Source organism: Cyprinus carpio, chromosome A18 (genome assembly GCF_018340385.1).
Source record: "Cyprinus carpio isolate SPL01 chromosome A18, ASM1834038v1, whole genome shotgun sequence".
Lineage (NCBI taxonomy): Eukaryota > Metazoa > Chordata > Actinopteri > Cypriniformes > Cyprinidae > Cyprinus > Cyprinus carpio.
The window spans coordinates 8983574-9005197 of record NC_056589.1 but is presented as its reverse complement, the minus strand read 5'-3'; the positions used below and the strand labels follow the sequence as shown (position 1 = coordinate 9005197).

The window sequence follows — 21624 nt, the reverse complement described above, 5'->3', positions numbered from 1 at the left end:
GACTGCACTTCAAATCTGTTATAGAGCACTTGATTCATTTTATAAAGGTTTACCATGTCATTTCAAGTTGATTTCATATCATCCAGCATTCATTATTTGAAAAAGACAATTTATACCATTTCAGGCCTACTAATATCACTCACTAGTGACCAAACATAATGACCTGCTGACAGTTGTCGCTCACTACTTTTTAAAAAAAGAATACACATTACAATAAATTTAAGAATCACATTTTAAACAGCAGTTCACAATATACAAAATTTTGTAATATCCCATGAGGCAATATTTTGTATTAAAAATAGATAAAACAGTGTTTATTTACATATTTAGCTGTTTCAGTGCAGTGTTCATAACTTTTTTAAATTGAAACCAATATGATCAAAAGTACTCTTTTAATCACGGTTACATTATCAACCAAAACTGAATTCAATATTTTTTTTTTCTTCATGTTTTACTGTGGCAATATTTCCAAAATAATGGCAAAAACACACCAGATAAGGGATTTTGTCAGAATAACAAAGTATACTGAATGTTTTTATAATATTATAATAGTTATGGTTTAGTTGTTTTTTTCATTTTTACTAGTTTTTATATTTTTGTCTATATCGTTTATTTTATTTGAAGTAATGATTTTTTTTTTTTTTGTTTTCAGTTTTAGTTTTCGCTAATTATAATACCCTTGAGACACACACACACACACACACACACACACACACACACACACACACACACACTCCCTCATAATTTCTTATTTTCTGTCCAGATTGTGAAGGTGCTGAACTTGTATACGCCTGTCAACGCGTTTGAAGAGCGTGTGTCAGTACTGTTCATAAGAACAATACAGGTATGTTTCAAAAACTCAACCTTAGTATAGTTCTTATGCTTTTTAAGTCATTATACTGTATGTTTGTCCATGTGCGAATGCTTCAATTTGAGTCTTTGCTCTGCCAGACACGTTTACGGGATCGAAAGGAGTCGCCTCAGCTGCTGATGGACACCAAAGTCATCTACCCCGTGACCTTCCCCTTTAACCCCTCCTCCCTGGCCCTGGAAACCATTCAGATACCCAGCAGCCTCAATGTGGGCTTCCTCACTCGTGTGTAGACCCGTCAATCACCTCATCTCAACCAATCACACGGCAGCAACAGGGAGCCAAAATATATAAATAAATAAAAAATGATGATTATAGGTAAATAAGCCACGCACTTAAAGAGAATGCAATTTAGATCTTTTTTCACTTCTTCATCACATTTATTTATTTAATAAAAGAGTGAATCTCACAAAACCTGTCAAGCAAGTTTTCAGATCACAATTGACCCTAAAATCAAAAGAAACACATAAGAAACTATATTTTGTTTAAAGAAAATGAAGCTCATCTTTAGGATCATTATTATTTTGACAATATGTTATTTTAATAGCAATTAAGCACTTTCCCCAAAAATTCTTATTACTGAAATACAAAAAAATAGATAAATAAATAAATAAATCTTATTATTGTAATGTGTAAACAAAATATTATATACATTGTAAAGTATTTACTAACATATGCTGATTAAAATAGTAATTGAAATTCACTTGAGTTCAGTAATTAATTTTTAATTAATACCATGCTTTTTTTTATGAATAAAAATTAAGATATTATTAATGAGAATTAACACTGAGAATAGTCAATAACAGAAATGCTCAAAACTCTGAAAAGACTTGTTCTTCATTTGCTTCATGGAAAATATATTCTTATAATATTTTCTTTTGATTGCGGGACCTGGATATTTTTTGTGAGATTCACCTCTTAAACTGGAATATTTCTGGAAGATGTTTCACTTTTTGAATGTTACGAAAGGAACGATAAAGGTCAAATTAACTCATTCTAACACTAATGCCTTTTCAGATCACAACCAGAATAAGTTCACGGGGCTGTATAATCGTACACATATATAAATACCTATAAATATGTATGATGCTAGGATATTTTATTTATTGCTTTACCCTGTCAGATTTTATTTTTTTTCTCTCAGATGCTAGCTAACATGGATATCCAGTTGTAGAACATAATTTAGTCCTCTGCACTCATCCATATCAGATTTATAACTTAGAATCATTAAAAAAAAAAAAAGACCTTGGAGCTCAGCTGACTTCATTAACGTAGGTGTTTATTTGTTAGTAGCGTGTGGTGATGTTGATTAGGTAATAAGTAGTCATGTCTGGTGCAACTCTGGCGGAAAGAAAACTTAGCATCCATGCACTGTCCCAGAGCTTATCTCTTCCTCAAGAGCTTCCTCAAGTTTACATCTCTGATCTTCAGGAATCATTTCCAAAGAGATGGCACAGTCCAGACCCAGTGCATGATGGGATTGTTTGGGTTTGCATAATACTGACCAGCTCTGTCGGCATCGAACATATCAAGAACATGAGATCCGTGTTCACAGCTTTCAGCAGAGCTAGAGCTGGTTCAGGTGGGATCTAGACTCCTGAATGAGGTTTAATGAAGCTTCCAACATTTAATTGGTTAGTGAATCTCATGAAGAAATGTCCCAGGGAAATATCAAAAGAAAAAAATAACAAAACGGTTTTTGCACTAAGAACATTAAGCCTATTTTATGAAGATTATGAGTGCAATGTTGCATTATTTTCATCACAAATAAGCATATTTAAATCCCAAATTCTCACTATTGTAATGCAGTGATATATATTTCCAATACCTTACATGTGTACTTTACAATTTAATTATCATAATTAACAAAATTTATTAATTACAGTAAATAAAATTAATGAAAAAATATCCATAAATTTCCAAAAATTTGCAAAAATTGGTCAGTATATATACAGTAAGTACATTACAGTATATATACATAAGTACAGTAATAAGAGGTGTCTCGTATGCACAAAAGCACACTGGATATCCGATACAGAACTAAAAGAAACCCCTGACTCTCTCAAAACATGAGATGTTTTACAACAACAGACAACTTTACAAGATGTTTAACGAAAGCCTGCTGTTATTTATTTCAGTATTATATGTTTTTAAAGGTTAGAAACGGCTATTGTTTTTATGGCATGTGCTGTTGGATGAGTTAATATATATGGACAAATTTCTTTTTGTCACTTGTTTTGCTTTTTTTGTCTTTTGTGTTCACGTCTGGCCAGATATCAGTATTATCTTGAATGTGTCAGTCAGCTTTTATTGGAAAGCTGTTTGTTTTGATTGAACTCCTGAAAGTAAAGCAGTCACCATAGTGCAGCCATTTTTTCCATCACACACATAGACATTTGCACACCCTATTATTATATTATATTATATTATATTATATTATATTATATTATATTATATTATATTATATTATATTATATTATATTATTAACGTTTAAGGGTCAAATGATGCATGTTGATACTTTGTTTCTACTGTCTACTGCATGGGTTTTAGCTTTAAAATCTTTCACATTAGTTCAGTGTGTTATTGGCCATTAACACACAGCTTTGGATCTAATATATCACTATAGTGTGCTGGGATTTTATCATGCCTTACTATAGTTACAGTCCTTCTTGTATCACACAGTGCTTCTGTATCATTCTATCAGTCTCGACTGCTTTCTGTAGGAGATCAATGTTTGTGATGCATTGTCATTAGAAAAAAAATTGTGTGTGTGTGTGTGCATACATGACAGTTCAAACTGGTTTTCTAATCAATTTTGTATTGTTTTCCAGTGAGATTTTATTATCATTATTATTATTTTGCATATTTTGAATTACATTCATTTTTTCATACCTCATTGGCAAATTGTTTCAAATTTAAAGCATTTGCAAAAAAAATAAAAATAAATAAAATGTCACAAATACCTAATGGGGTAAGGGAAAAAAGTTTATTTAACATATTCTCTGAAAATGTCTTATTTTTCTTTTCAGTTAAATTTATTTTGTTTACATCATTTCAGATTTTTTTGTCATTTAAATATTTTTACTGGAAAACAAGACAAAAATAGTGATCAGTATTAATATTAAGTTCAGATGAGCACAGCTGAAATCAAGTTCAGCATTCAGCATCTCATTTGTCATCAGTGTACAGAATCATTCAGGAGTTTATGATCATGGGACCATTGTGTGAATGTGACCTTTGCTTTTGTTTTATTGTGTTATTAGTTCAGTTCTTATGGAATACAAATAAAATCGGTTGGAAGATTTACAAATGCAGTTTGATAAAAAAAAATGCATATCACTTCAAATGGAAAATAATGAAGTTGTACTGGAACAAAAAAAAAAAAATCATTGAATGTTGACGTGTTTGTACATGGTTTTATTTACATTGTAATATTTTAGATAAAGCCTTACCTCTGAATGGACGACATGTCAATGTAACACATTTGTTTCTCTGTGGTGTTTCATATTCTATTAGTTTGCTTTATTTACATTTGTGAAGCTTAACCTATAACATTCCTGTTAAAATTGGTATCATTTTCCTCTTTAAAAAAAATGATTTGCACATTTGTAAAAAATCTCAGACTTGTCCCACCGATCCAGCAGCCCTGTTTTAGACTTTCCTCAGCTCTAAGTTCTGAAGTGGTTTGTAAAAAAGGACATCCATATTAAATCAGAGTCTGACGCTCACTGTATCAAGATCAGCCTGCTCTCATGCTTGTATAAAGACAGCTTATGCAGACATTAATAGATGCTGTAGTAATGCAGATCAGTTGAACATCTCATATGTTTGCTTCTCCTTCAACTTGTTCAGACTGGTTGTTCAGAGAGTTTGTAGTTCCTGTAGCTGTAATTATTTCATGTGTTCATCGGTGCAATTTCATGGAGTGATACACTTATGTCAAAAGCTGTTCAAGTCAAATAAATCAATTCAGCACAATGTGAATGTTTTCTTTTTAATTATATTACAAAACCATGTAACATATTTCTATTTTAAAATGGCAAACCTGGATACTTCTGGAGAATAACAGGGAAAGACATGTAATGTTCATGTATCAGTCAACACACTTAATAAGTTCCAAGACATACTTCTGTTGCCAGATACAACCATATCATAATAGTTAATACAGCCAACCAATACTTTAAAATATCTGAAAAAAAAAAACAATTGTAGCTCCTTTTAGTGGTATTAAATGGTAACACTACACATCCACTGTGTTTATATAATATTCCACCTAGAAAACAGTAGAGGGAAACTTTGAGCAGATCAAGGTTTAGGTTTGAGAGATCTTAACAGCTCCCTCTAGTGACTTAAAAGGAAATGTCAACCCATGACATTTCTCCTCTACTCTGCCTTTCTCTTTTAAATCTCTGCAAAATGTAGCAGGTCAGATAGTGTGGACATCAACCTGCATGATTTGGCTCAAAATATTTTTTATGACTGTGTGGACTTTTAATTTAGCACTTTTCACAGTTTACTTTTCACAGCCTGCGTTGATTCCTCTGTCACTCGATTTAATAAAAGGCCAAACTTAAGATCTAAATGGAAATTTGAAGACCGCATAAACATATTCTCTGCTGTTTCACTTATGAGCTGCTTTAACCAGCTTAAGCAGTACTATGTGTGAGTCTCTGCCCCACGTCTGTCTCTGACTGGCTACTATTTCTGCTGGTAAAACTCCTCCAGGGTTAAAACCCTTATGTTACTGTAAGGAGCTTATTGCTTGCCTCTTTCTCAGGCTCAATCCTTTCTCCTCCCTCTTAAGAGTGCAGCCTGCAAGCACACACCTGATACATACATCTTTTAAAAGGTAAGTTGAAATAAATTCATTTTGCTTAATGTGCAAATTGAATCTGGAAAATGTTATTTACAGGTTTCTGATGCAGTCTATAAAAAAAGCAAGTCCTTCTTTTAATCACAGCACAGTTTACTGCTCTGTTTAGGTAAATAGATAGCGAGTTTGAATGCAGTCAAATATTGAACATTACTGTAACTCTGCTAACACTGAAATTTTAGTTATTGGTTACAATTGTAATTGAAAGTTTAATTGATGAGTGATAATATTTATAATATAATTTTTATTATATATTTATTATATACAAGTTTTCTTCCTGGTGTTTGATGCATTTTCTACTGAAATGGGAAGTTTGGTCAGGAAATTTCGGAGAGTGTGTCTTTTTAAAAATAGTATACATAAATAACATTTTATTTATTATGTTATTATTTATAATGAATAACACCCAATATTTTTCTTAAACTCCATTTCCTAACAAATATGGTTGTTGTGAATACATTTTCTTCCCTCATGTGTTCAGGTCCAGCCTCAACCAGACGCGAAGATGTGTGACCAAACGTTTTTGGCCATCACGTTTGGACCGTGTGATAACTGCAGTCAAAACAAACCTCTGATGAATATATATCTGAAGAATGAGCCCATCAACTACTGCTCACTGTGTGTGGAGCTGGTATGTTATCACACAGGATGAGTTCAACAACACAGTGTGTATTTTAAGACTTTAATCTCTCAGAACCTGATTTCTGTCTGCTACTTTCACTGTTAAAAAAAAAAAAAAAAAAAACCACCTTGACTGAATCCACGAAGTACACTGTAACAATTACAGGCTTAAATTTTTTTTAAGAAGATAGCTGTATTCAAACTGAAGCATAACATAAATTCTAATGAGAGAAAAAAAAAAAAAAAGAAAAAAAAAGGTTATGCCACAAAGTACAGAAAAAAAAAACCAGTTTGTAAAAGGTTATGCCACAATATCACTTTATGCCACTTAATGCCTCAACAGTTTGTACAGTACATGAAACACAGCCAAATAAACTATCACTGATCATTTTAAGTCTAGGACCAAACACATCCTGACATCACAAGAGAGTAAGTTACTAAACCTGATACCAAAATCTCTCTCTCTCTCTCTCTCTCTCTCTCTCTCTCTCTCTCTCTCTCTCTCTCTCTCTCTCTCTCTCTCTCTCTCTCTCGTCATTTGTTAATACTGATCTGTGAATTTAATAAGTTTTTTTTTTTTTTGCTAATGATTTGTGGATACTAGTTATTTCAAAATTTTATAGACACGTTGTTTTTATTTTAAAAGTAAATCTTGAAGCAAATGTTTGTTTATTGTTTCTTCATTATTTATTTGATCCTTGAGAATTTTATAGCGTTCAGCTGTCACGTGGACATTTTAAAAAAGTGTCACACTGACTAACGCTAGGATACCTTTGTCCTGTTGATTTAATGGCTCAGAGTTTTTGTCTCGGAGGTGTCAGATACTGCAGAAACACACTATGTCATCACTTACACAGAACACGTGTGTAAAGTGCTTTATCTAAGAGCTTTCTGAAAACAGATTTTAGCTCTGTTATTTAGTTAGACCACATGTAATTGTGCTGTAGTCACAAGAGTAACCAATGACATACCAATCAATTTACAAACAGCATATACGAACGCAATAAATTAATCAGAAGTTTCATTAAATTTAGAACTGTTAAAATGTTGTGCAAGAAAAATCAAGCTAAACCAATTCGAAACATTGATTTGAAAGACTGAATGAAATAATATAATATATAAATCAGATATAAACGTGATTTTGGGCTTTAGTCAGTGAGCTCCAGAAATAAATGTGATGCTGATGGTGGTGATGTGTCACGTGACGCTTGCGCTAACGTCAGAGCATCAGCTGTGTGCAGACTGTGCAGTAGGCCATCAGTCTCGCCTCATAATAAAGAGCATATTTATTGACACATCCGTCATCCATCTGTGCTTTCTTAAAGATGGCCTGTCAGGGACTGGCGAAGGGCGAAACCACCAACACGCTGAAAGCGGAGTCCGAGTCTCTGAAAGCCAAATTAGAAGAGGAGAGAGCCAAACTGCACGACGTCGAGCGTGAGTAAAACACTCAGCGGCTGTGTGTCAATACCCAGCGAGCTGCCTAGCTAGACTGCATTCATGGACATCACAGCTAAAACATAATCTTGCACCAGCCCTAAATTAAAATCCGTATAGGCTTATTTATTGTGGTAAATTTCAAATAGCTTGTAGAATTTATGATAGATAATCAGTTATGGCAATAGATTTTTCCATATAACTGTGGCTTGTTGTAGCTATTGTTTCTAAATGTGCAGGCTCTTGTTTTTTGTAACAAATGCTATATAGATCCAATAAGTCATTATTGATATGATAATGATTAATAGGCTAGGCTTATTACAACAAATGTTACATTTAAGAACTATGGTACATTTTTCATAAGAGCAAGTACAAGCCAGAAAGCATGATTAACTGTTAAGGAGTAAGAAATAAACAATATCAATATAAGAAAATGTTAGATTGACTTCCCATGGCATGCTGAATTAGAACATTCTGTCAAACTGTAGCCTATAAGTGCCCAAATAATATAAAATATAAAAATATAAAAATATAAAATAATATTATTTTATTGCAGTTATGTTATCAACCAACTTTGCATGTGTGGACCATTTTACAAAAATAAACATACAAGCAAACAAATAATAAACCTTATGAGGGTGCATGACCCAGGACTCCACTAAAACAGTTGACTCTTTTGATAAATTAAACATTTGAAATGTAACTTTTTTTTTTTTTTTGAACTGCTGCCGTGTCTTTTAAGATTGTGGCAGAATTTAGTGCATGAAAAAACATACATGATGTCTTTTAGAATGCCATACAATTACACTAAGTCTGCATTAAAGAAATGAGTTGTATTTATACACGCTCACTGTAACAGTGTGCTGAAGTACTATGCTGATGCTGAGATGAGTTTTTAGGAAATGTGATGTGGTTAATGGAGATTTGTTTTTCTGACTTAAGTGCATCAAGTGGCGGAGAAGATAGATGCTCTGGGTCAGTTTGTCATGAAGACCAGGAGAACCTTAAAAGGACATGGGAATAAAGTGCTGTGCATGGACTGGTGCCGGGACAAGAGAAGAATCGTCAGCTCCTCGCAGGTAACAGAATATATTGTCATAACTAACCACTGTTGCCATATATAGAGACAGATGTTTTTTTAGGAAATGTGATGTGTTGTCCAAAAGAGTTAAAAGCTGCAGTATATTAGTTATTCACATTCTTTATTATATTTAATGAGCAACGCCTTCTTGTTCCTTCACAACGAGGCAAAAAGTACCTCAACAAAAACTTCACCCACTCTTCTTCTCTCTGGTGGAATGTGCTGCCAATCTCTTTCCAAACTGCAGAGACAATCACATCTTTCAATTGAAAACACACATATTCCACGAGTACTTAACAACACACATTCTTCAACCAATGCACCCCCCCCCACCGCCAAAAAAAAATGCTTTGTTCCTCGTCTTTTGTAAGTCACTTTGGATAAAAATATCTGCTAAATGACTTTCTTTAAAAAAAAAAAGTATTTACTGAAATGTTGAATCTCTCCTATAGGATGGAAAAGTCATTGTGTGGGATGCATATACAACCAATAAGGTACATTTTTCTTATCTGTGTCACACATTACTCTAGGGTGATGTTTTGCAGTGCTGGAGCTATTCGGAATAATAATCTGCATGTTTTATAGTTGTTATGCACTCTAATGGAAACCCAGGGGATTAATCTGGCAGCCATATAAACACACACATGCTCACATCAGGCATGCAGAATCTTTTTCATGTGTATACAGGACCATTTAAATACAGACATACAGTATGTGTACATAGTATTTGTTAGTGTTTGTTTTTTATATAACCTGCATTCTCATTACATGTTTTTGATGCATGTGTTAAATAACACGTACGGAGAAAAGCAGTTTAAATAACCAGTTTTTCTATTTGTGTATGTGGTTTGTTGAAATGAAAAAGAACAGAAATGTAATTTTAGACATTATTTAGGCATGTTTGCACCTACAATGCAGTTAAAGTTCTCAAGAATCCAGATCTTGATCAGTCACCCATTCCTCATTTTCTTGTATATTATGTACATTATTATACTGCTTATTACATGGTAACTTACAAAAATAAATAAATAAATTAAGTTGAAATAAATTTATGATGTAAGTTGTTCCGTGCTGAATTACTTTGATTTGTTAATAAATATCTGCAAAATGCATCCAGATCCTTCCTCTTGATCAAAATGTAAATGATTTTTTGTGATGTGTGTTGTACAGGAGCATGCGGTCACTATGCCCTGCACCTGGGTCATGGCATGTGCTTATGCCCCTTCTGGCTGTGCTGTGGCTTGTGGGTAAGTATCATGAGAGCGTCATAAGCATTAGTAGTAGTAGTAGTAGTAAGTTTCATAATTTCATAGGTTAATGCTGATTTTTACTTCTGAGAATATGAGCTGTTATATTATTTATGAACTATGTCTTCCGGTCATAATTAAAAACACCTAAAGTGCAGCTTTGAGATGAAATCCATATATCAGTCAAAATAAAAATATATTATTTGCCTGCATTTCTGCAAAATATTAACATTTCTCTTTGTCTTTCATTCAGTGGTTTGGATAATAAATGCTCGGTCTATCCTCTTTCTTTGGATAAAAATGAGAACTTGGCAGCTAAGAAGAAATCTGTGGCCATGCACACCAACTATCTTTCTTCCTGCAGCTTCACCAACTCTGACATGCAGGTGAGTGTATGTGTGTGTGTGTGTGTGTGTGTGTGTGTGTGTGTGTGTGTGTGTGTGTGTGTGTGTGTGTGTGTGTGTGTTTGTGTTTGTGTACAGGGCTGGTTGTGAAGGCCTTCATTTTAAAAACACTTTCAAAAACATATTAATAATATCATAAATGTTTATGTGAGAGTCAGGATTAGAGTTTTATAATAGTTTTGCAATTATAAGATGTTTTCATGCAAGATATTTTGTTTGTGTGTGTCTCTCATTTTAATTTTCTTTTATTTACTGAGTGGTTGAAGCTATCTACAATTTATACAACACAAATTAATCTCTATTTATTTCTATTCATTTATATTTCTATATTCATTATTACTACATTAATTTTCCACCATAATTTAGTAAGGTAGTAATTGTTGGTACTGTAAAAGTTTTACATGTTAATCAGTTTACAGTGCTTTAGAAAAATGTGTTTAGAATGATTCAGTTTTGTTTTATTTTTTGGTTGTGTAATAAATTGAGTGCTAAACAGACTATTTTTATTTTAAATCACACCAACACATTGCATTCACAGCTCTAAAAATGGAGAGTAATTTTTAATTAATTAATTATTTTATTATTATTTATTTATTTTATTTATCTATTTATTTTTATCTGCAGGGATCAGTTAAGTTGCAGATCACTATGTGTACAGATGGTCAAATTATATTAATTCATAGTTTAATAATTCAGCTGTAGGCTAATAAGTGTGTCTGTGATGGTTCTGTAATGATTTAGCTGATATTTATAGAACATAAACACATTTCGAATTGCAAATATCACAGCAATCCCCTGAAGTTCCCCTGATGTGATTTCTGCTTTTAAAAATAACCTTGTCATGGATCAGTGAGAAAAGCTTTTTTATCACTTTTTCAGCATGAGGTCTGTGATTTGGTCCATTCTGTGAGTGTAACAGTCATTTTGAATAATTAATTCTAAAAATAATCACTACAGCCTTCTGTTGGGTTTGTGTTTGTCATGAGTGTTTTAAAAAAAAAAAGGTTGGTGTTCTCTCTCTCTGCACTGTCACACATCACGGATTGTTCCACTTTTGTGATTAATTTCCTGTCAGTAACAACAAAGATATATAAAAAAAGACAAAGTGAATTATTTTGTTTTCGTCAAGGAAAGTGAAAATATGAAGGTGAAAATTCCAGAGCTTCCAGTGATTATGATTTTTGTAGGGTTTAACCTCCCAAACTGATTTAAAGGGCTAGTTCACACAAAATTGAACACTTTGTCATCATCTACTCAACCTGTTGCTGGTTATTTTTAATCTAGATTCTTCCGGTCAGAGTAGGAAACAACAAAGGGTGTATTGGAGCCATAGACTGTATAAAAACATGGACGTAGTGTCCGTGACGTCACCTATAGGATTCTGAAGAGTGTTTTTGAAGCTCAAAGTTGGCCATCGACATCTTGGCAGCGCGTCATTCCTGGATAATCGAAAATAGGCAAAGAGGCGGGAGCTGGTTGCTGAAACCACACCCACCTAGCGGTAATCCACCTGTCACTCAAGTGGCCACACCCTTAATTATGCAGAACTTTAAGGTTTAATATAATTTAAACGGATGAATTATAAAAAAAAAAAATCACCCCCTCACAGTAGTCATGAAGGGCAAAATTAGCTGTATAGACCAAAACCAGTTTTTGTACCAGGCTGTAAACATATTTTTTTCTGCTGTAAATTTGGGCATTTTAACATGGGAAGTCTATGGGGTTGACTCCCTTTTGGAGCCAGTCTCTAGCGGCCAGTCGATGAATTGCAGTTTAAGTCACTTCCATGTTGGTTGCAAGAGAGAGACTGGAAGGTTGGGCTTGATTGGAGCATGTATTTTGTAGTCCTGAGGTAATGGTAATGATCAGTATCTCCACTAGAGGGTGATACAGGTGTCATATGTATTTCAGGTCATTGCAAAATGTCAGGAAGAATTTAAAGTGATCTGAACTTACTTATCCATTTGTTCAAGACAGACACAAAAGTGTGTGTGCATGTGTGTGTGTTGCAGATTCTGACATCAAGTGGTGATGGGACGTGTGCATTATGGGATGTTGAGAGTGGGCAGCTGCTGCAGAGTTTCCATGGTCACTCAGCTGATGTTCTTTCATTGGACCTCGCACCCTCTGAAACAGGAAACACCTTTGTATCAGGGGTCAGATCCTCAAAACACCATCTACACATATACTCATGTGTTTTACACATACATCCCAACCCCCACTCAAATAACACATGTGGTTACTATCATTACAGCTGAATTAGCAAAATATTCATTTCAGTTTATAAAGGTGAATGAAAGCACTGGATGTAAATGATCATTTCTAAACGGCCATCATTAACATTGTAAGTCGTGGATTGATTTTTCATGTTAGGATGATGTTTAGTCACAATGTCAGTTTGGGTAATGTGTAGCTATTTTTAGGAGACATCATTCTCCTGAGATTCACGCTGTTTTACGTGAGTGTTGTTCTGCCAGTCTCTAAAGTGCTGTGTGTGTGTTTCAGGGCTGTGATAAGAAGGCTAATGTGTGGGACATGCGCTCGGGACAGAATGTTCAGTCCTTTGAAACGCATGAGTCTGACATCAACAATGTGAAGTGAGTGTCCCGCTGCCTGGCACTTTCTGATAATGCTCTTAAGCTACGTTTACACTTCATTTTTTTTCCCTCACTGCATGACATTGTGAACAGCAAACATCGCATTGAATCTGAAATTTTCAATTCTGATATGGGCCACTCTATTATGTGGAAATAAAACTGATAAATATCAGATTTTCTTCACAATCTGACTTCAGTGTAAATAGTTGGGTTGGAAATGTTTTTATGCCAATCTACTGACATTCATCATAATTGCTTATTTGTTATTTTTGTTATTCAAAATCTGAAAAACATCAAAAGCAGCCATTGATGTTGAGTTTTTATATGGTACAGTAGTAGTTTTATAACATTTATATACATATTAATATATAGTTACAGTATATACTGTATATATACACTACTAGTAAAAGTTTTGAATAATTACTATTTTTTTACGTTTTTGAAAGAAGTCTCCTATGCTCACCAAGGCTACATATATTTGATCAAAATTCAATTATATTGCAATTTAAAATAACAGATTTTTTATCAATATATTGTAAAATGTCATTTATTCCTGTAATGGCATAGCTGAATTTTAGGCAGTCATTACTCTTCAGTATCACATGATCCTTCAGAAATCATACTAAAATGCTAATTTGGTGTTAAAGAATTTCTTATTATTATCATTGAAAATGATTGTGCTGCCTAATATTTTCGTGGAAAATGTGATACGTTATCATTCAAATATTTAGGGTAAGTAAAACATTAAAAAGAAGAAGAAATTAATAATTCTATTCAGAACTGAAATTGACCAAATTTATGTACCGTAACAAGTGACAGTAAAGAAAATATGTTAAAAATGTTACAAAAGATTTCTTTTCCAAAATAAATGCTGTTTGTTGAACAAAAAACAACAGCAAAAGCAATAACAACAATAATAATAAAACAAATGTGAGTGAAAAGATCGATTATACTGCATATAAGCGGTAAACACATGTATTTATTTATAAATGTAAGATTGTGAAGGAAAGTTATTATTGGACTATTTAGATTTGGAATGTTTTCAGTGTTGGCTGCATAACTCTACCATAGTACAGTGTTTTTAGATACAGTATTTGGACATCCAGAAAATGCACCCGTGACCCATATGTGTATTAAATGTTTAAATTTAAAACCATCAGCACTTGTTGGCCTTTGTTGCTATAACATCTTCCACTCGTCTGTAAATAATCTTCACTAGATGTTGCATCATGCCTGTGGGGATTCACTTTGATGCAGAGCATCAGCAAGGTCAGGCACTGATGTTGGAAGATGAGTTTTGACTTGCAGTTACCATTTCAATTCACACCAACAGTGTTCATTTGGGTTCATGTCTGGGTTTTATGCAAACCTGTTCTTTTCCACATCAGATTCAGTAAAGCATTTCTAAATGGGCCTCTCTTTGTACACGGGCGCAATCAGTGTCATGCTAAAACACAAAATGTCCCAATTATACTTAAATTGCTTGTATTGGGAGATTGTATGCCTGTATGCTAGATTTGATACTTTTGCCAATGTCCAAAGCCGAAATAGCCAAACCTGTTTATTGGAAAAGGGTGTCCACATAATTTTGGCCATGTATGCACAGCAAATACTTGACCAACTGACCAAATACTGACCAACCTCACAAAACAAAAACTTTTAGGAAAGAGTTAGAATTGGGAATTTGTGGTGTAAACATAGTGCTATGTGTTTTAATTGTCTATGAAGCCGTTTGCACCGTGCTATTTTGTCACTTAATATTTTATTTTGGTGTGTCAATCTATTAAATTACTTGGTATATAAAACCATGATCTGCACTAGTCTTTTAACATTTTATTTTACATTAATCACCAGCAGGACAAAACACAAACTTTTTGGCTCAAGGCCTTCTTTGGTGCGTTGAACAATTTAGTCCCTCCACCCACTTTTAAATCATTAATTATATTGACGTCATCATTCGTTAGCCAATGCTGAGTCTCCACAAACACACATATTCCAATTAAATGCTTGATATTTTCCATTTGTATATAACACAAATTTTTACATTTACTAATACTTTGCATAATATACCCATGGCTATAACATGAATTACTGAGGACACATTATTTATAACAATTTCACAATTAAATAGTTTAATAAATAGTTCAGTAAATAAACAATCACCCAACATCTACCACCCAATGGCTGATAGACATCACGATGTTGTGCCGGCATCGTGATCCCCCCCAACCCCCCCAAATCATGTCCCAGCTCGTTGATATGTCTAGCTACAGGAGAAGTTATGTCTTGTCATCTAATACTTGATTTAGGTTTATTAATTCGTCATTTCAACTGACGCAATGATTTTCCTATATATATATCTCTTTTGACAAGGACATTTTAACATATAGATCACGTTACGAGTTGAGAAGGTAATTTACCGAGAAATTTGAGTTTTATTTTTATTTTTGGGATTTTCTAATTTCTAAAGGTAATTTCTATTCAGTTGATTAACCTTATCTAATGCATTATTTAACCAAATATCTGGATACCATTTAGATCGAAATAACAGAAAAAGAAATTTTACCTATTCATCAAATTCATATGTAGTACTACAATTACGTACTCTATTGACTAATCTGTAAACTTCTTATCTTGTTGAGTTAAAATAGCACATTTGGGAGAAGTTACCACCCGAAGTCCTCTTTTCCCCAGTGCCCTCTTCTAGTTGGCTTCTTCCATGTTGATTGCATTTGGAATGGCGGGGCTGGTTCAATAATAATAATAATGTTTTCTTTGTCAAGATGTAGTTTGAGTAGATGACGTACAGCATAAGTATTATTGATTTAGAAGCACTTGTGAGTGCTTCTATCCCCCTTGTATCACCCTTGTTTTTGCTGAGGTTTTTGGTTTATCCGACATCCAAGTGTAGACTTTGAGGTCTTTATAGTCCATGGTGTCTCTTTTGAACTGGTGAATCTTGACATTAAGTAATTCCATTCTGAATTTATCAGGTTTTTCTTCTGTTTTTCTCTGAAGATCATCTAGTTGTCTCTTATCAAATTTGTATTTAATTTCCATCTTATAGCTTTCAAAGTGGGTGGAGGGATTGCATTGTTCAACACACTGAAGAAGGCCTTGAGCCAAAACATTTGTGTTTTGTCCTGCTGGTGTTTAATGTAAATTAAATGCTAAAAGGAGACACTTTGTGAGCGAAGATCAAGGTTTTGTATTCTAAGTATTTTAATTGTCTGTGGAAATTGTAACCTTCTATATGAATGCAGGTATTACCCTAGCGGAGATGCTTTTGCGACTGGATCTGATGATGCTACTGTAAGTGTTTCTACATTAGAACACACCAGTTACCCCATATAGATTTCAAAACAATCAATAGGCTTCACAAAGATTACAAAGGATTGCCAGATAGATTCAGAATCAATCATGTAAAACCTGTTGCCCTGTGTCCACTGATTAATACTCCCCCTCCAAAACACACACACACACACACACACACACACACACACACCCTCTTGAGCCATACTGAAATGAATGGCTTGATAACTGGTTTATACAGTACACAATGATCTTTTGATGACTTGATGATCTTTTAATAATGTTGATCAAATTAGGTTTAGAGATACTCAGTTGACTGATTATATGTGAGAGTGTATTAGAATAGATGTTTGTGTATTTAGTATTTAGCAAGCCTGTGTCCTTGTTTTCAAATCAAATCACGTCACCTGTTAGTCAGTCAGTGATCACTGACACTCGATGAGTCAGACTCTGTTAGTTCATACTGATCTCACTGTGAACTTTCATGTTGTTTCAGTGTCGTCTGTATGACCTGCGAGCTGACCGTGAGGTTGCCATCTACTCCAAAGACAGTATCATATTTGGAGCCTCTAGTGTGGACTTCTCCCTCAGTGGTAAGAAAGCGGACACAGGCCCTTAAAGCAGAGTGTTCAGCTAAAAATGAAAATGTATACGAATAAAAATAATAATTTATCAAAAATCACAAATTCATCTTCATACCATTCCACTTTTCTTTGTTCTGTTTTTATTTTCACTGAACACAAAAGGAGAATGTCCCAAGTGTTCATTTCCATACTTTGAAACTTAATGGGGACTGCACCATTAAAGCACCAGCCACAAACGTATCATAAATATATTCATATATATTTTCAAATATATTTTGAGCCCATATGACATCTTTGTGTGACAATAGACCAAAATTTAAGCTAACACTTTATTTTGATGGTCCCCTTTTAGACATTTTGTTGACTGTAAGTACTTTTTAAATTACATGTCAATTAACTTGCATTATAGCATTATTAGGGTATTAAACTCTTAGTTAAGGGTTAAGGTGAGTAGAATAAGCTGACATGTACTTGCAAAGTTACTTATAGTCGACAGGATGTATAAAGGGAACCATCAAAATAAAGTGTTACCAAATTTACTCGTTTATTCACTGAAAATCTTTACATCAGCTGCAATTCTCAAGTGTCAATTGAGCATTTTTACTATTAAATATGATGCATTTTAGGGATATTTCAGCAAAAATCCAAATTTACTCACCCCCATGTTGTTCCAAACCTGTATTTCTTTCCTGTGAAACACAAAATAATATGAAAATTCAATGAAAGTTAATGGGGTCTCTTATTGTATTGCACCTCACCGATTTTTATTGGATAAGCAAAAATGGATCAAAATATTTGCGTTCTACAGAAAAAGAAAGTCATACAGGAAGATATACATGGTAATCCCATAAAAAATCTGTCATGCCAGATTTGATATCAAACATCCATCTTTTTTGAGTGCTTTGTTAATTTCAAACATGATGTGACACGTTGTGGGCGTCATATTTAAATGTATGACATACGTTGCCAAAAAGAAGTATACTTCAAGTTTATTTTATTAAGTATACTTAATTAAAGTTCAAGTATAGTGTTAAGGATACTTTATGTAGTAAGTATACACATATCAGTGTACTACTAGTATACTTGTAAGTGTACTATTTCAGTACTCCTTGGGACTAAATTGGCCCACTTTCTATTATATAAAGTATACTTTAAGTATAACCGTGGTAAACTTTGAGTACACAACTAGTTTACATCTATGTTTTTAGTTTGTACTGCAATTATATTAAAATTAAACATAAGTATACGGATATTTTACTAATTAAATACTTGTAGCATTTTTGGTACACTTTGAAGTATAGTCTCAGCAAACTACTAGTATAGTAGTTTTATACTGCAAGTATACTCGTAATTTTTTTTTTTTTTTTTTTGTGAACTTTACACCATACTTTATGTATACTGTCCCTATTTAGGTATTAATTTGTACATATTTTGATATATGAAGTTCTGAACATACAATCATCAAAAGAAAGAACAGGGTATCTGCCTGTAAACAAAAATATTTTATTCTAGCTTCATGCATTCTTTTTATAAACACATGAATGCGAGTAAGTTTCATAAATAAAACGAATAAAAAATAAAAAACATTTTGAACAAAAAGCTGAGAAGACTATGAATTGGATTCAGAATGATAATCAAAACGTAGATGGAGTTGATCAACACCCCAAAGCTCTTCATGGGTCGACATTTTATTCCGTAACGTTACAGTTTTGATGCTGTTTTATGTCTGATGATTGGGTTAGATTACATGTGGAAGCATCTGTTGTTTCGGTTTCTTCTTCGCTTGTGTTTTGGAAATTCTGTACAGAAGATGTGTAATAGCGCCCCCTACCGGATAACAATGAAAACATGGTTTCTTTGAGCACTAGTATGGCTCTTTTGACTTTTTCTAAGTATAAGTCAAGTATACTTAAATGTCATTTTAAGTATATTTCTGAAAAGTACAGAAAAAGTAGACTAAAAGAATATATGTTACTATTTTTAGTTTAAAAGAAGTAAACTAATTGTACACTTGAATAAACTTCTTTTTCATCAGGGGTTCAAAAGAATGACATGTGTGGACTGTGTTTTTAACTTGTATCTATTTCTCACACAAAAGCAATAATGTTGCTCTAGATTCAGAAAACTTACATAAAACATAAATCATTAAACCAAAATCATTTTTAAACTTGAATTTTGAAGCTTGAAATCCAGTTTCTTTTCATTGCATTATAAAGAGTTACATTTCTCTGTTTATGATTAACAGAATAAAGTCATACCGGTTTTAAACAGCATGAGGGTGAGTAAGTGATGACAGAATTTTCATTGTTTGGTTAATTATTTGTTGAACGGATCATCGGTCAGCATGTTGCTCTGACATCTCACTTACATGTGATACACTGACTCCCATACACGTTTTATAAGCACTGACTAAAAAGTGTGCTTAACCTTATTTTGGTACACAGGACACAAGGTTATTACTGACATAGAGATATCTGCTGTAATGAAGCCCAAGGATTCCAAGGAATATAACACATTCAAATTAGAGAACAGGCAAGTGTCTCAGCTGTGATGGCCACACTTGCCAGGATAGCATGTGTCTAACATGTGTCTCATTAGGGAGTGTAGACTTATGACAGTTATATTGCTCAAGAAGAGTATTATGATGTACTGTAGTCTTTAGAAACACTTATCATGAAGACATATCCAGAGAGTGAAAATAGAAGGTTTTAATATGACAATTCTGTCATCATATGTTGTTCCAAACCTGTATGACTTATGTGAAACCCAAATTTCACAGAGGATCCATTTACTGATAATTTACTGATAATCTTCCTCTCAGGTGTAGCTTTCAAATGATGAAAAGGAGTAATTAAAAGAAGATTAAAAATGTCTGTGCATTTATACTGAACAGTATTACTAAACTTAAATTAAATACACAAAAGACAAGACAAAAAAAGACCATTTATATTCTGTAATTTTTCACTGACACTATAGAACAAAACTTGAACTGAATTAAGCTGGATAATGACATTAGTTTTTCCTATACAGCTGCTTTATAGCTGAATGCAATTTGTTGCATAATTGATGAACTTTGAGACACTGTTATTGAACTGAACTGAATCAACATTGAACTGAGCTGAATAATGACTCTTTTGCCTTCTGTAGAGCTGCTTTATAGCTGACTTGAACTCATTTCGTGAGCTGCTTTGAACATCTGTATTGTATGAAGTGCTATATAAATAAATGTGACTTGACTTAATATTATACTAAACAATAACCTTTTTCCCTTGTTTCCCATAATGTTTTTCCACAGGCCGATTGCTGTTTGCAGGATATAATGACTATACAATTAACGTCTGGGATGTCCTGAAAGGTACCAGAGTGGCAATTCTCTTTGGCCACGAAAATCGGGTGAGCACTGTCAGAGTTTCACCTGATGGTACCGCGTTCTGCTCGGGATCATGGGACAACACTTTGCGGGTGAGTGCCTACTTAAGGTCCTCTGGGGAAAGTGAATTACGTAATATACTGTATAACACAGTTTAGCTCTTTACTGACATCAAGGACTAATATAGATGATAGGGACTGGCAGCCGTTATAGGTGTTTTTTACACCTTCCTTCGATGTCTGTCACTTGAGAGCTGTAGGGGAATTACGTAACATAGGTCATAGATTCCCCGTGGTCTTTTTAACCTTCATAAGGAGTAATAAAAAGAAACTTCTTTGTTCCTCTTTTCTGAATTAGCAAATGCTGTGTTGATCATCTTGGTTTGTAGTATTGTACTATGGTTAGTTAGAACTATTTAATAGTGTATATCCTAATTTTATCTAATTTCTTTGTTGCAGATCTGGGCTTGAGGGGTTGTTCTGCACCAGTGTAACAAGATATTTGTACTTCGGCTTCTCAATATCACAACACACAGTGGGACTGTAGGGATTCTTATTTAGAGATGCTGAATTTTTTATTATCTTGGCACAATTAGATGTCTCTTTTCCTTGGCTTCTCACCAATAGATAATATTTTTTTAATTAAAAACCTAAATGTTTTAATATAATCTACTTTTGTAGGTATATTTTATGGTAATGATTTGAAGAGAGTTAATTTTAGTACTTGGAAATTTGGTCTAGCTCAAGCACATATATCTAGAAATCTGAAATGTACTTTAATAAATGAGTTTTGCCTGCACTAGAATGTCATAAATATAGATAAATGTTTAATGTGTTTTGTTTTTTCATATCAAGTGTAATACAGTTCATCAAAATCAGCAGTAAGTAATCACAGTTAGCTGATTGCTTTGTCTGTTCACATCAGTATTGTTACCAGTTTCCTGAAAAAATACCCTATATGTTTACTTTTGTTTACGCTCTCTAGTTGTAAAATGTTTCACTGTATTCAGGAGAATTAAAGGTAATTTCCTGTATGTGTGTGTGTGCCTGGTGGTGATAGTAATAGCAGTCTTTTTTTTTTATTATTATTTTTTATCTTGTTGGGAATTTTTTATTTGTTCCGCATGGGGAAACAAGCTTATAAATCATACAGAAAGTATTTTGATAATCAAAAAAAAAAAAAGAGTTAAATACTTAAATATATGAGCCATTATACATTTTAATTAA

General features: G+C 33.4%; 2 protein-coding genes across 3 annotated transcripts in view; both read left to right on the top strand.

Annotated features, from left to right (window-relative positions):
- LOC109109539 (unconventional myosin-Va-like) overlaps positions 1 to 2211 on the top strand; it is a 60790-nt gene extending 58579 nt beyond the window's left edge. Inside the window, 2 exon segments of the mRNA XM_042774975.1 lie at positions 764 to 844; positions 952 to 2211. Of these exon segments, the coding sequence (XP_042630909.1) occupies positions 764 to 844; positions 952 to 1104 (234 nt within the window). The 3' untranslated portion in view covers positions 1105 to 2211.
- Positions 2212 to 5607: 3396 nt separating this feature from the next.
- LOC109106329 (guanine nucleotide-binding protein subunit beta-5b) lies at positions 5608 to 21431 on the top strand. Of its 2 annotated transcripts, XM_042774971.1 has the most exons (13): positions 5608 to 5721; positions 6227 to 6376; positions 7692 to 7803; positions 8746 to 8882; positions 9337 to 9378; positions 10055 to 10131; positions 10385 to 10517; positions 12548 to 12691; positions 13041 to 13132; positions 16396 to 16444; positions 16941 to 17037; positions 20324 to 20490; positions 20857 to 21431. In XM_042774971.1, exons 2-13 carry the CDS (start codon positions 6251 to 6253, stop codon positions 20866 to 20868), a joined length of 1188 nt encoding a protein of 395 aa, XP_042630905.1. In that variant the 5' UTR covers positions 5608 to 5721; positions 6227 to 6250; the 3' UTR covers positions 20869 to 21431. The 2 variants fall into 2 exon arrangements, with proteins under 2 accessions (XP_042630905.1, XP_042630906.1); XM_042774972.1 differs by lacking the exons at positions 5608 to 5721; positions 6227 to 6376 and adding an exon at positions 6392 to 6410.
- Positions 21432 to 21624: the final 193 nt, after the last annotated feature.